This window comes from Streptopelia decaocto, assembly GCF_964273445.1.
Source record: "Streptopelia decaocto genome assembly, chromosome: 1".
Taxonomy (NCBI): Eukaryota; Metazoa; Chordata; class Aves; order Columbiformes; family Columbidae; genus Streptopelia; species Streptopelia decaocto.
In genome coordinates this window covers 158466391-158481561 of record NC_138663.1, presented here as the reverse complement: position 1 = coordinate 158481561, position 15171 = coordinate 158466391, and the positions used below count along the sequence as shown (strand labels likewise).

At 38.7% G+C, this 15171-nt stretch overlaps 1 protein-coding gene across 3 annotated transcripts in view; it reads right to left on the bottom strand.

Moving 5' to 3' along the window:
- Positions 1-15171, bottom strand: part of ABCC4 (ATP binding cassette subfamily C member 4 (PEL blood group)) — a 155522-nt gene that overhangs the window by 91572 nt on the left and 48779 nt on the right. For 2 of the 3 annotated variants that reach the window (XM_082076216.1, XM_082076218.1), the window contains exons 14-19: positions 10488-10584; positions 9213-9428; positions 7257-7397; positions 6125-6162; positions 5668-5768; positions 2510-2656 (exon numbers count right to left, since the gene is read on the bottom strand). In XM_082076216.1, the coding sequence (XP_081932342.1) occupies positions 2510-2656; positions 5668-5768; positions 6125-6162; positions 7257-7397; positions 9213-9428; positions 10488-10584 (740 nt within the window). The remainder of the gene's footprint in view (positions 1-2509; positions 2657-5667; positions 5769-6124; positions 6163-7256; positions 7398-9212; positions 9429-10487; positions 10585-15171) is intronic. The other variant, XM_082076217.1, reaches the window with a different exon arrangement.

The following is a 15171-nucleotide window of genomic DNA, read 5'->3' as shown; positions in this document are numbered from 1 at the left end:
TCTGTCAACAAATGCAGACAAGTCAGATGTGAGAAATCTTCAAATTCAACCATGTAATCTGTAACTTCCCATCAAGTTTCTACTACGGCTGTTTAAGTGATCTTGTACAGATACCTACTGATAAATTTGGATTTCAGTCATAAATATCTGATCATTCTTTCTGAATGCGGGATAACACAATAAGCTTCAGTCACTTAGGATTATCAGCTCAATAGGTTTAGTTTTAGTGCTTAAGAAAGAAAGAGACAGCCTTTTATTAATAAGGTTCTTCTAACATAAAACATACTTAAAGCAGTAACATCTAACTATTTTTATATCTATGCCAAATCACAGAAAGGTGAAATCTGTGTACATACAAATATTTTTGGGTGGGAAGGGGGAAAGGAGAGGGGTCCTCACATTCCTCTTCTGTCTCTGCTATGTAATCCAGTTTCCAAAAATATATTCGAATTCTTATACCATCTGTGTAAGATGCTCATTACTATTTCCTTTACAACCTTCCCCTCCCTATATATTGCTATTGCAATCTGTAAAGAAAGATCTTGGGCTTGTGCCTAAACTGACTCACAAAGCGTATTTTTTTTACAAATAAGTCATTTCATTTATTCAGCATGACTGATTAGAACTACACTGTTTGGAGCTGACAGACATGTCATGATTCACCACGTATTTCCATTTCCTCATGTCGACTCCCTGATGCTGCTCATTAGTCTGTTTCCCCAATAAGAACTATTGGGAGTTTGGGTTGTCTATTTATTTAGGTTTCCTTACTCAACTTTGGAACATGGATCACTGTGTGTTCAAAATACTGACCGTGGCATTTTTTAATTGCTGATTATTTTTGGATAAATAAAACAGCAAAAAGTCGGTTCAGCAATTGCTTCTGCTCAGGTCTTACGAGACCTCACACAAATACTGAGAATACCCTGGATGTTTAAATGACAGATCTGACACTGCAGTAGCAGCTTGGTTAATATGGAATATGATAACTAATAATTTGGCTTGGCTATTACAATCACAGCCCTAGTAAAAGCCTTTAATAATTTCAGTTTCTTTTTAGTCTTTTATAATAAGGCATATTAAAAAAAAAAAAAAGAAAAAAAAATATTTCTACTTAAATCTTACCCCAATGCAAAAAAAAGCATCTCAAGTTCTAAAATATAAAGAGACAGTAAAAAAACCCGTAAATCAGACAATGAAACATAAATGTTAAAAGCAGAATTTCACAACTGCTACATGCTGCATCTCTGAACATCCTTTCAGATGTCATCTTTTCCCTTTTCTTTTTCCAAAAGAAGTACAGATCAGTACAGCAGTACCTTTGTATGCTACCATGACCAAAAGAAAGACACAGAGAAAGAAATATATGCACACTGAAGTTAATCTTCTATTATACAATATCTGCTGATAAATAGGAACACACATCTGTAAGTCATGACAGTGTGTGAATATCAGTGATAGGCAGGTTTTATGAATGTCACTTTTACAAAGTCCTGCTAATTTGAGCTTCACAGTATGTTACAAAGCAAACTGGTATTTATTACTCCACATTGTTCCTGGTGTTTACTCTGTAGTTCTTAGTTTGTCATGATGAGCCAGGTTTATGGGCAGTCTCATAAGATGATTATGTATTCCCTCAAAAATACAGTTACTGCATATGCTGTGCACACACAAGAAAATAAAAAAAAGAGAGAGAGAAGAGGAAAATCCCTGCCTACCTGACAACAAACCCCATCAGTACCATGATTTCTTCTGATACATGTGCTCTCACTAGCTCTCCACTAACCTGTCCCCTGAGCTTATGGCTTCACTTCTAATCCTTCGCAGTGATCTTGAATTTACACTACCACAGACTCAGTCCAAGTAGACTATGTAACACAGCCTTACATTCTGCAGTTGTAGATTTTTTTTTCAAGGGGAAATTATACATGTTTCATTCACCACATTATAGACATGAACCTTTTCTTCACGTGAGTATTTTTCTCCTGAAATATCACTTATTTCTCTGAAACAATAAGGCCATCCCTATATACCGTTACAATCATTAAATCAAAACTCTGAATTACCACACATGCTTAAAATTAACTTTTAGAAGGGCAAATAATTGTTGGGGTTAAGCTTTCAAAGAAAAGTAGAAGGCATCCCCACAAAATGCATGCATATGCGTTCAGCATATGGAATACACCTCTGTGTAACTGAATTAGAACAGCAAACCAACTAGCAGGTCAATGTGCCACACCAAAGCCACATGTAATTCACTTTTCTGTACACTGTATTTGAAGAGAGCAACATCAACCATCAATAAGTAGTCACTGTTCTGACTTTATAAATTTAAAAAGACCATGCTGTTAAATTTAGAATAAAAGAAGAAAAAAAAAAAAAAAAAACCAAAAACAAAAGCCACAAATGTGCAAAAATATTGTAATATCGTAATAGTCCAGAAATAGTATAGTCAACATGATCAATGAGGTATATTAAGTGTTAAGAGGTTTCTTACTATTAACCTTACCTATAGGATTTCTGTCGAAAAACAAGACAGGAGCTTTCAAAATGGACTGAAACATTTTGTTGTGCAAATTCTGACCGGAATTAACAAGAACTTGAAACACCAGAAGACTTCTTATTATGCCGAACAGTATTGTAGCCACCGTTAAACCTGAAATAAAGAAAAAACCACAAAGCATGCATACAGATATGGATCTTTTACAAGGAAAAGAATTTATAAATAAAACTGAACTAAAACCAGATTTTGTTGACTTCTGTATATGGCAAGAATTCAAATTTAAGCCTAGGTACTCAGACTGAGTGCAGAACATAAATATCTTATATTTGTACACTAATTTCAGTTACTATCATCTCATCAATTTAAACAATTTCTCTTTTTCGGCTTGAAAGAATTGGTTCTTTATGTAAATGTAGGAAATGTCTGTTAAACCACGAAATAAATCTGTATTAAAACCTCCTGCATAACATCTCTGCTAAGAAATTAATTTCACAGTGCCATGTATAATTGTGGCTTGCAGAGGTCACTGTGAAGATTCAACATTTGCCAGCAGGTATTAACCAAGTAATATATACATGGCTATTTAGAGACAACCTTGAGTTATTCTCAATCAGCCCAAACCACTCATGCCATTCTTCCCCTTGTAAACTACATCAAATCATTTAAATTATGTGTATTCTTGAACACAGTGTAAGATGCATCCCTTATGCCATGTGAAGCAGAGCCCTTCTAGGGAATTGGTCTGCGGATTGTTTGTCTTTCTTCTGGGCACATGTCCACTCACAACACAGGGGTGCCGGAGGGCAAAAGATGGAAAGAATTATGAGATCGCTGCTGCTGCTCTGTTTGCTGTGTGTGATCTCCAGTGTGGCTGCCCAAACTCCCAGTCAATGAAGGTGAACAGCAAAGGTGTTAACCTTACATCTGGCAGTGCTTCCAGACTCCAGGTGATCTGCTCCAGAAACGAAGCACGGCCACCACAAGCCCAGATGCTCAGGCCTTGAGGACATCCTGAAGTTAGACCCTAACTGTCAACATAAAACATTGCCTGTTCTAAGGACAGGTTAAAACTTGACATAATTCAGGAACAGCTATAGTAACAGTGGGTAAGAGTGAGGTTTTAAGTTATGTGATGTGGTTAAGTCAATCAGTTATTCCATCCTCTTTAATGCTGTATCCTCCCCAGCATGCAACAAAAGGTATCCCTATCGCATGCATCTCCTCACAGCTTATGGATCACATTCTACACGGTGCTGTTTTTAAGAAAAAACACAACATGGCCGGGATGAGAGCTTGTTTGCCTTGTCCTGATTGCTGTATTTTGGGCCAAGTACAGGAAAACAACTTTTCCAAGAGCATGTATCCAAGCAGGAAAGCTGGGTCATGCAAAAAGGGAGCAAAGGGGTATGAGGCAGGAGGCTGTGGCAGAGCCCACGCCTAAGAGCAGCCTGTGGGAGCAGAGGGAGCACATCCTGGGAACCCCACATTTTGGTACAACTGCACTCAGGTGTGGAAGCCACTGGAAGCTGCTGGCACAACCCTCACGAAACAAAACACCTGAAAAGACCTAATGGCTGGCAAAAAGGGGAGGAAGGAGACTTACTTTCAAGTCCCTCATCCAGCCTGTCTCACGCTGAAGGTTTTTGCTTTCCCTCTGTTTACGAGCTCACCATCTCGGTGTGGGAGAGACAAGGGCTCTTTGCACGCTCACTTTACAGAAAAGGTGTGGAATTGGTACCTCACTTCTCGCCAGTGGGGTTTCCCATTAACAGAAATTTTACTCTTCTAAATCTTTGTCTCATAGAAACAAAAAGGAATTGGAAGGAACTAACACAGTTATTCTTTTTTTCCTAACACTGAGAATCATAAATACAAATGTTACATTATTTTACACAGTTACAGAGGTTATAGAAGGGGGCAAGTTAGGTTATTACATACTTCATATGAAGTGTATTGTCTTTTTATAACTTTTTAAACTTCACTTATAATTTTGTGTAGGTAACTCAATGCTGTTTGTCCAACTGCTGCAAATATCTCACCAAGCCATCTGAACATTCCAATATAAAGGTAACTTTTGCTGTTACACTATCTAGAACAAAATTTGCCTTAAAGGATAAAATTTTCCATAATGTGGTTTAGGTTATATGGCCAGAGAAAGCCAAGTTTCCCACACTTAATCATACTGTGCAGTCCACTGAAACAGCTCATGAAATAAGACATTACACCAAGAAAATATGAGCCAAGTTTATCTGGCTCCTAAATTGTGGTTTCCCAGGCCAAGCACAATGTTTTCAGTCAAGCACTTGGATCACGTGGCGTTCCAAAAAAAACCCAAACAAAAAAATCCTCAGCCCAGCCTCTCGCCCATGAGAGATGTTTCTGAATACATTCAATGCATGTTGTTCTGGTATTCCACCTGTTTTCTCATACATATAATTTACATCTCCATCAATAAACTACCATGCCATACCAAACTGTGCATCACCAGATATGGTAAATAGCAGAGTCTGAGAGCATATTTCTACACATGATTTTTCTATGTCAATTTTTACTACATTTCAGAGCAGTATTTCAAGATGTTCGGATGTCTGAATACAAGGATCAATGCCCTTTTCTGGATACTCAGAAGCATATGACTACCTATTGAAATATATTGAAATGTTTTTTAAGCATCCTGCTTTGCATACCTTTGTAGGATGCTTTTTTAAAACTGGTTGTTTTCCTATGACACTTCAGAAGGAATGTGGCCATGCCAAGTTTTACAACAGCGTAGAATGAAGATCCATTTCTAATCCCTCTTGCCCATCCATATAATGACTGAAGATTTAGCTCAATGGCCTATTAGTATAGACAATAACCACAACCTTACGGTGACTGACTTTTTGAATACTCAATTCCCAGTTTACTTTCCAAAATCCAGGCAAGGCAAATTAAGAGTCTGCATTCAACTTATTTCTTCCATTAGTTTTTTTAATTTTATTTATTCAAATTAATTTACTCAGGAAGCAAGACTGAGGCTCCTAATCTGTTAAGACATAACTCAGTTACTGCTTGAAATCACATTTTCCCACACTGCAGTTGCTTCACACCTCTCAAAACTGTTTATTATTATAGGTCAGATAATGAATAGTTCTTTAGACACACACACGTGCACGTTTAACTACCTGCGTAAATTCCCAAATAAAAGTTAAGGTCTAGATGTTCAGTCTCATTTGCTCCATTATTTCCATTTGTTGTGACATTCAGCTTTTCTTGATGATTTGCCCTGTGGAAACGCATACAGAAGATAAGGATCATCAAATCACATTCCACAAATATTCATAAGCACGCTTAACCATTTCTAAATTCAACCCTGTTGAAATCTTCTGTTCAAAAGATCCCATGTACTGATTTGTCATGCATCACACCATGAATAGAAGCTACCTCAGGCTACACTTCAGCATAAAGTTTAACTTTCTTTCCACACACAAAATGAGTGAAGATCAGAAAAAGATCAAGAATACTCTGGACTTCCCCAGAGCAGGAGTTTTCCCCCCACACCACCTAAACAATGATTTCTATTAGATGAACAGCTTGACTGAAAAGGCAGAAACAACTGACCAGTTACTATCATCAACTCACCAGTAAGAAAGCCACCAGTCCTGAAGAACATATGCCACCTTGAGTAAAAGAGGCAAACACAAGAATCATCTTACAAAATGAAAAAAAAAAATTAGAAAATTAAATTTCCTTGCTATTCTTTCATGTTCTCTGGGAAAACATCACATATTCAGGAAAGCATGCCATCCAGTCTTTCAAGATGAGCAGAAATTTGCAAAGCACATTAGAAGGTGCATTAGAACCCTCTACAAAGAAAGAAGTTACCTTAAATTACCTTACATGATAGTAAACTAAAGGAAAGCAATACACTTAAGCAAACAAAATATAGTAGCTCTTCCTAATGTATGTTAATTGAACATTAAAGAGCTCATTTTTTCAGTTCCTAAATTTGCTACTAGAGATATTCCAAAATGCTTTTTGATTAACAAACTTTCTGATGTTACCAGTCCAGAAATTTGTGTTTACATGAGATAATTACCAGAAACAGGGTTGAAGGAGGATCAGAGAAGAGAGGGAGGGAAAAACTCCTACTGCCACCTTCCTTCTGTGCTGAGAGGTGACTACAAACTTGTAACACAGTCATTTATCTCAAAATACACCTCTGTTCACGTGAATTTAAACTTCTGGGCAGTCTACTGCAGAGATTTGATCCTGCTCAGCTATCTTTCCTACAGACTCAATTCAAGCACAATCAAAAAGGAAGTAACATGTTTAAATATATCAACTATTTTTTACAGCCAAGACCAATCACTTCCATGAAATGAATTTAAGCTCTCTCAGCAGGAAACAGAGAAGAAGGCAATAAGCTATCTCCATGCAGCTTCCTCAGCTCACCATTTCTTTCAGTAAGTTCCAAAATCATTTTCCTTGTTTAAAAATTCTTTTGCACACCTGCTACAGCCTGCATTATACACAATATTTGCCTATCCTCTTCCTCACTATGGATCGGCACAAGATCTCTCAATGCTGTATCAAAACTTCATGCTGATATATAAAATTTGATCAAGTATATAATAAAATTATTAAACACCACCATGGTCCCAAACATTTCAGATGAAACATCTCAGTAGAAAGCAAAACACTATGTTAAAAAGAAAAAAAAAAGGCAAACCCAAAATACATTTAATGTTATTTATGGCTCCTGATAACTTACCTGTGCCAAAATATTGAACACTAAAAGTATAAAAATCACAAAGCAGTTTGCTCCCGCAGTGAAATATTTTCTGTAAAGCTTAAAGCTGATTTTTCCCTCCGAGCGACTCTCCTCTGGCACTGCAGCCAGTGCATTTTCAGCCTAAAAAACCCCACAAAAAATGAATTAAAAACACCAACCTTGCAGTTACAGATTCAGTATAAGCCACTTGAAAGTCATGGTTCAGAATTAGCAAACAATTAAATAAGGAGATAAAGTGAATGCGTATAAAAACTTTAAATATTGGAAGCATAGCTTTGACAAAAAAAATAATTAGTTTCAGTGCAGAAATACTAAAAAAATCTCTGCAAAATGACACCGTGAGGATTTTATTTTGCATTGCATCATGGCATGTAACATGACTTCATTTACTACCAGAAATATTTACTCTAGGTGACTCCTAAGCCAAATTTTTTCTTTTCTTATACGCTACCTTCAGTCATAACAGGTCTGGAAACTAAGGCCTTGAATTGGGAAAGATTCTGCTTTCAGAATGCAAGAATGTGTAATGCTTCCTTTTCAGAAAAGTATTTAAAGTAAATGCTCTTCTGCAATTGTGTACCAAAATCAATCAACATATGCTCAGAGTAACAAATTATCCATAAAGTTCTAATCACCTCCTTGTAAGTACCAATAAAGCATCTGTAATAATGGAAAAGAAGTAAAATGAGAAATGAGAAATCATATTAAGTAATCAATGGATGGGGGACACTGAAAGACAGCAAAGGAAAACATAAGACAGGCATAAAGAAGGTGAAAGGACTATTCAAATGAACAAAACTCAGCTTTTTTGTTGTCAGGAGACACAGCTGTACAAGAGCAGTGGAATCAACAGACCTGACTTAGATGCAAAAAGAGAAACCCCACCGACTCATATATAAAAGAAGAGAAGCCTATCTTGGTTTTTTTTTTCTGTTTCTCCAGTCCCCTCTTCCACATCCACCCACCCACCAGCTCTAATACTGCTAAAAAGTTTGGCACACCATTGTGGATTTAACAACAGGGTAACCACCGGGACATTAATAAGATCAGATACATTTTGGGCATAAAACCATTCCTCCAAAAAGGTACAAAAAACGAAAGTCTGTAGCAGCCTTTTTTTTTTTTTTTCCTTAACTCACTGTTTTTCATTATCAAAAAGAAATAATATACCCATAGCATAAAGGTGACCATCAGGGACACTCAAGGATTGCTTTTTCCATTTGTTCCACATGTTGCATAGATGCAGTGCTAGCACAAGTCTAGCGGGGTCACAGGGCTCCTGCCCTGCTTCATGTGAATGCAAACACACGAGCAGAAGGCCACCTATGGTACAGAAACCTTTCGGCTGCTTTTGCACTGAGCAGACCAAGAGATACCAAAGCACCTGCAAGTCCAGCTGGCACAACACCAAGTGTTCTGTTTTCACCAACAGAAGGCTTGGGGAGAGCCATGCTGTGGTGTCCCAAGGTTAACCCCTCAGGGCCATCTCAAGATCATGTCAGGATGTTAATGCCAACCATGCAGATGTAGACTTTGTGTAAAGCCACTGCTTCGACATAAACCTTCCCTGAAACCCTGAGCCCACACAATACACTGGTATTCACCCTTTAAAGAACCTCTGGCAGAGGACAGGATGAAGGAAGCACCCTGTGGTGGTTTCGGACACCTCTAGGAATGATTCCTGCATCCAGCAGAGCTGATGCTGAACCTGAACAAACTCACTCTGCTGGGTTTGAGCAGAGCAGCGCAGAGCTATGGGATGCCTGTCCTCTGCAGGACTGACAGCCAAGCACAATGCTGGGCAGAGCTCTCACCTGCTAATGACATCCCACAGTCCCTGACATTCAAAATGCAGCAGGGGAAGCCCTGTCACAGTTTAAGTTAAAAACCAGCCAGACAAGAATCGAGACACATCTGTGTCCTTCAAGCACTCACAGGTGGTTGTTCCACTGGTCCATCTTTCTGTGAAGGGACCGAAGAATCCTGGGACCAGACAGAGGACTCTGAGAAGGTTCGGCTCCGGGCAGACTTCAGGTTGGGGGTTCCTGGAACCGACGGCTGTTCTGCCTCCTCATTGTTTTTCAAAAGGGAAGCAAAGTCGATGCCAGATCTCAGGAACTCTGAATAGGTACCTTTCCCCACCATTTTACCCTACAATTAATATAAGCTTTGATTATCTTCACTATACACTTTCCATAAAGGACAATTTTTCCTACCGATCCCTGCTGCCTCTGAGGTTCTGCAGTTGCTGAGCACACATCCCGCTGCAGTAACTGAGCTGAAGCCTCTAACTACCAGTTCCTTACTCAGAAGAGCAGAAACAAACTCTTCACCCTCTAGCCACCAGCTAACCAAGCCAAGCTCACACACAGGATGACAAAAGTCCAGTTACAATCAGCTGAGAATTACCTCCTTGAAGCTGTACAAGATAGCTGTGCAGCTTTAGGACAAGCTGTTGAACTACATATATAACCATCAGAATTTTTATATTACTCCAGGCTAGGGGCAAACAGCAGCTTAATTTTCTGGTCCTCAAAGAGCTCTAAAATGAGCAATACAGACCATTTCCACACTTCTTACAGCTCTATCAGAAACTCACTTCTAGAAAGCTACTGTAACTTTTAAAGATATATGAATGGGAGGAAAAAGGTGGCTAGTGTCCTTTTTTTGCAACTTTGTGATAAATCAAAAGTAAACCAAAGTTCTTGTCTTTCCTCTCTACCCCTGAGTATCTGGTACAATGAAGTTCAGGAGGAACCAGTTTCCCTCAAGGCCTGTTGATTCTCAAAGGTATCTGTGACTATTTCTCAGCCTTAGTTTAAAAAAGGGACTGGTTGCAAAATGAACATAGTTCTTAACTCACACAGAATTGTAACAAACAAGAATAAAAGCAGAGCATTAACACAGCCTCAAACTAAGTAATTCTCTTACAGCATATTATACATATGTAAGATAAAAATCAATATGTAAGTTTAAGTATATGCATGATTAAATTCAGGAACAGAAATTTCAGCGAAAGTATTTTAAGAAAAATCAACTCAGTTCATTTATTATTATAAATCTTTAAAAACATATATCATCATTACTAGATAGAAAATATATTTACAAACCAAAAATAAAAATATTTAACGATTTTTTTTCATTCCTAGATTAAAAAGGATAATTAGAAAGTATGTTAGATAACAAAGTACAGACACTGAAATCACTTACATCTTTTAAAATTAGAATCTGATTTGCAGACCGGAGATATTGCAACTGGTGAGTGACCAAAACAGAGACCTTCTGATGTAAGGCCTGACAAATACATCTGCAAAGAGATCGAAAAGTTAATTAAAAAATAAGTGTCCAAAAACATTTTGACTGTTTCCATAAAATGTTTTCTATTCAATTATAAGGCGTTTGAAATAAGAAAAAAAAAAGAATATGTCCATAATTACTTAGGCTTATAAAAATTACACTTAACAGATACGGTCCTTATTTAGCTTTGTAAGTTTTGAAGGTAGGGGAAATAAATGTCATATTTCTGGTCTGGGGTGAAAGAGAAAGAAATATCTTAAGGACATTTCATTAAAATAATCTTAAACATCCTCCTAACAAATGTACGTGTCATAAGCTGAATTGCAAAGAGGGTATTTAACAAAAATTAAACTAACAGAAAGAGAAAGCAGGACAACATACTGATGACAATTATGGCAAAATACAACTAGTAAAAGTAACTTCTTTGAGATGAGCTCTCAGAGCAGCGCTAACAGTGAGCTACCGAGAGTTCTGGAGAAGTAAACAAGCACTACTGATCTGAGCCACATTCAGGTATGTAATGGGGTAGAGGAGTGAGTCCTTCAACCATCTCTGACCTTCTCTCATGGAATCAAGGCCTACCTTCCTCTCCAGTACCTCACCTGCTTACCCTAGAGGCCTCCAGAAGTTTGGGACTCAGAGAGAAGAGTGAAGGTGCACAAAACCCAGTCAGCAAGTGCAGTTCAATCTCATACAGTCTTACCAGAAAAGACTTCTGGTATCTTTTCAGCAGAGCCCTGAAAGGCCAACAGAGACCAAAAAAAAAAGGGGGGTGGGGGAAAGGGCAAAACCAAGAAAAAAACAGCGCAGACATGAGTTTCCAAGACTACCAACACACTCATTACCTTCGCCTTCGTCCACACAGTAACACCACAGTGAGACAAACTGTTCAAGAGGATGCCCCTTTCTCAGCTACTCGCTATCTTAAGAAAACAAGGAAAACTGATATTGTCTAGAACTGAAGCGTGCAGTGAAGGCATATACATTGGCATATTCCACTTGGATCAAAAATGCCTTTTTGAAGATCATCTCCCAGTTGTCTCAAATCTATCAGCTGTTGCTCATACTGGTGAGTGGTTTTGGGGCCCACAAACCCAACTTCTAGACAAACCCAAGCAGGGACACACGCTTTGGCAGCGCCCCTCATCAGAATGCAGCTGATGAGGAATGAAGCCCACAGGGCCAGGCTGCAGCCTGCTGAGAGCAGAACCTTCTGAGTCACAGAATGGTTGGGGTTGGAAGGGAGCTCTGGAGATCATCTAGTCCAACCCACCTACTAAAGCAGGCTCACCCATAGCAGATCACACAGGATCATGTCCAGGCGGGTTCTGAATGTCTCCAGAGAAGGAGACTCCACAACCTCTCTGGGCAGCCTGTCCCAGTGCTCTGGCATCCTCACTGTCAAGGAGTTTCTCCTCATGTTTAGATGGAACCTCCCGTGCTTCAGTCTGTGCCCGTTGCCCCTCATCCTGTCATTGGGCACCAGTGAAAGGAGTCTGGTCCCATCCTCTTGACATCCGCTGTACGGGGACCTCAGCTCCATGTATTTTTCTCCACAGACCTGCTCCTGTCAGGCTCATTTTCGCTAACATGCTATCTCCCGTCGGCTAACATGACACAGGAGGGTGGCACTCACCACAAAAGAAAAAACAAACACCCACACACACATACAAATTATCTCCCTGTTCTCAAAAAAAACACAAGCAAAACCACAGCAATACAATAGTACAAATTCAATGCAGAAATGCAAATAAGCAGAAAGGGTGGTAAGGCAGGAAAAGAACATGACCTTAACAACAATGATATCATACTGCTTACTGTTTTTCATACATTCATGTTGTATATGCAATTAACTCCCCACACAGCACTTAGCATCTATTTTATCACACCTACAAAGGCCGTAGGAAGTGGAACGCCATAAAATGGCTAATACTAGTACTAGACAGTATAATTACATGCTATACATATTACAGTGTTCCAAATAAACTGTGCAGTAAAATTAAGTTAAAAGTAACATTCTTCCCGAGAAAGTTACATGTTTGCTATGCAGCACTCAAGAAGCAACTATAAACCCATGATGTCATTCTTAGGCGGCCAAGATAACAATTAATCAAGGTATTTACAGCAGCATAGCTATCTGAGCAGTGGCAACTATTCATACACCAGGTTTTCCATGGGGGCATTACTGTGGTGTGGCTACTGTCTACCCTCTGAGCAGTCACTGAAACAAGCCACATGGCAACTAGAGCACCAGGTGAATACACGCAGCAAAACATAGTCTTCAATAAAACCTAGCCAGAGAACTGGACATGGATCAGAGAGGCTACAGGATATTTACTAGCCCAGCGGGAAAGCTGCCAAAAGAGAATATATCAGGTATTCACCGTGAAGAGATCTAGTGTTCCCCTACATAGTCCCACAGCCTATTTACCACTTTGATCGCTGATTTTTTCTGTGTGCCACATATATGTCTAACAGCTTACTGGGACAAACTAGTCACTAGAAAATCCCATGGCTGAAAACCTTTAAACCTTGATCCTGAGTCACAGTGAGCCCACTGCACATCAAGTTTGCATTTGGAGGGAAAAAAAACAAGAGGAAAAAAAAAAAGTGGATTATCACAGCATCAGAGCAAACCAATTGGAACAGTCAGAGCTGTCAGCACAGCATCCTGTGTGATCATGATCTCGGAAGGGAAGGCAAAAATGACCTCTGTGAAAATTTATATTTCCACTGATCTATCAGTTCACTCAATTGAGAATTAAAAAAAAAAACAAACCACCCAACAATTCTTGATTTGATGTCTATCTGGGTAGAAAGAAGCTAGCTGAATAGTTTGTTGATAGCAGGTGAGTAGAAAAATTGTTGTTACAATTCACTGGCATAAGCATAGGGAGGAAAAACAGCAACAAACAGTGTATATTTAGATCTATTACCACGATAAACAACTCTCTGCTCAAACAGCTCACTAGAAAATTTTGCCATTTAAAATAGTGTATCATAATGGAGCACCGAAGTTGCAAAACTAGTAAAATACTAAGTATATACTTAACATGTGTTTCAAAACATCCAACTACTTAAGTTTTATGTTCGAAACATTTTTCTAATTTTTTTTTTTTTAAATACTCTCTCCCACTTGACAACATCTATTCTGCAGTTTACAGCAGGCATTAAATCTGTACAGTGCCTTGGGTGCCACAGAAGACCAAAGCCAGAGTTAAAAGAGAGGCTCAGCAAAACCAAATGGGGCAAAAGTGCTGGTGCGAAACTCAGAGAGCTCGCTGAATTCTTGTTAGTGAAAACTTGGTATTGTCTTAGACCTGAAAAAAAACAAAGGGGGCAAAAAAATCCCCCACAAACAAAACCCACACCAAACAGAATAAAAAAGCCACCATCACAAAAAACAAAATCAACACCACGCAACTCCAAAATAGTCCATATGTGTTTATAACTGGTTCACTAAGGCTTAGTTCCTGTGTACACAGTCCCTTAACACATTAAGTCTTTCTCCTCCAGACAGGAAAGAAAAAACAAAGTCCCCCAAATATATCGCTTTTCGTTATTTCTTTCTAGTGACAAATAGTTCTCCCTTTTTTTTTCCCCCTCCCCACTACCCTTGACATGTGAATGTTCTTGATGGGCTACACTGGAGACTGAAGCTGGTCTACATTTTTTGGAATGAAACAGTATTCCTGCTGAGACCTTACAGGTACAAAACGTTATAGGAGGATTACTTCACCTGTACTACCAGACACAGTACTGGTCATAAATCCCAGGGTGCAGTTTCCTCAACAAGAGCATGACATTGCTGACTCATACTGGATTCGTGATCTACCACAATCTGAGCACCTCCTTTTCCATAAAACTGCTGCACTACTGATCCCTGCTCACTGTGTGTTCATGGAGTCAACTCTCCAGAAATTACACTCTTCCAACTCAACAAAAATAAGCAATATTTTAAGTTAATAAATGTAAGTAACAGTACACTATCACCCATTTTAAAAAACCATTGCACTCTGACAGCAAACTGCTATACAATTAAAAACAAATTAGCTTGAGCTTTGATAGTGCAGAGCATGCAGCAGAAGACACTCAGAAGGGCCCTACAAGAACACAGTGCTCCTCTGTGTAAAGACAGCATCTTGGTGCTTCTGTGCATACGAATCCTCCTTTGTTCTTCCTTCCCTATCAGGTTTTCTCTTCTTTTAGACAAGTTGTTCTTTAATCTTTTTTAAGTTTTTATCTCCAAGAACCAGCTTTCTTTCACCTCTGCAAAGTGTCTCTTCTTTAATGATTCCACTTCCTTCCTTACCATTCTTTTCGCCCCTCCATTATGGAAGTTCACATGCAAGTTTAACTTTAGTTAATACTTATATTTGTTTCAATGGTAATAACCACTGAAATTAAATTAAAGCACATGCAGAAGTACTCACAGACATAAAGCCTTTGTTATATTAATCTACCAACTACATTTGCTTTCCTCTCCCTTTAAATTTAAGTGGTTTAGGTAGAACAATCCCCTAGTTGTTTTTTGTTTTTCTACATTTCAAAGTTTAGAAAATTTCAGAACAACAACAACAACAAAGTGTAATATGTC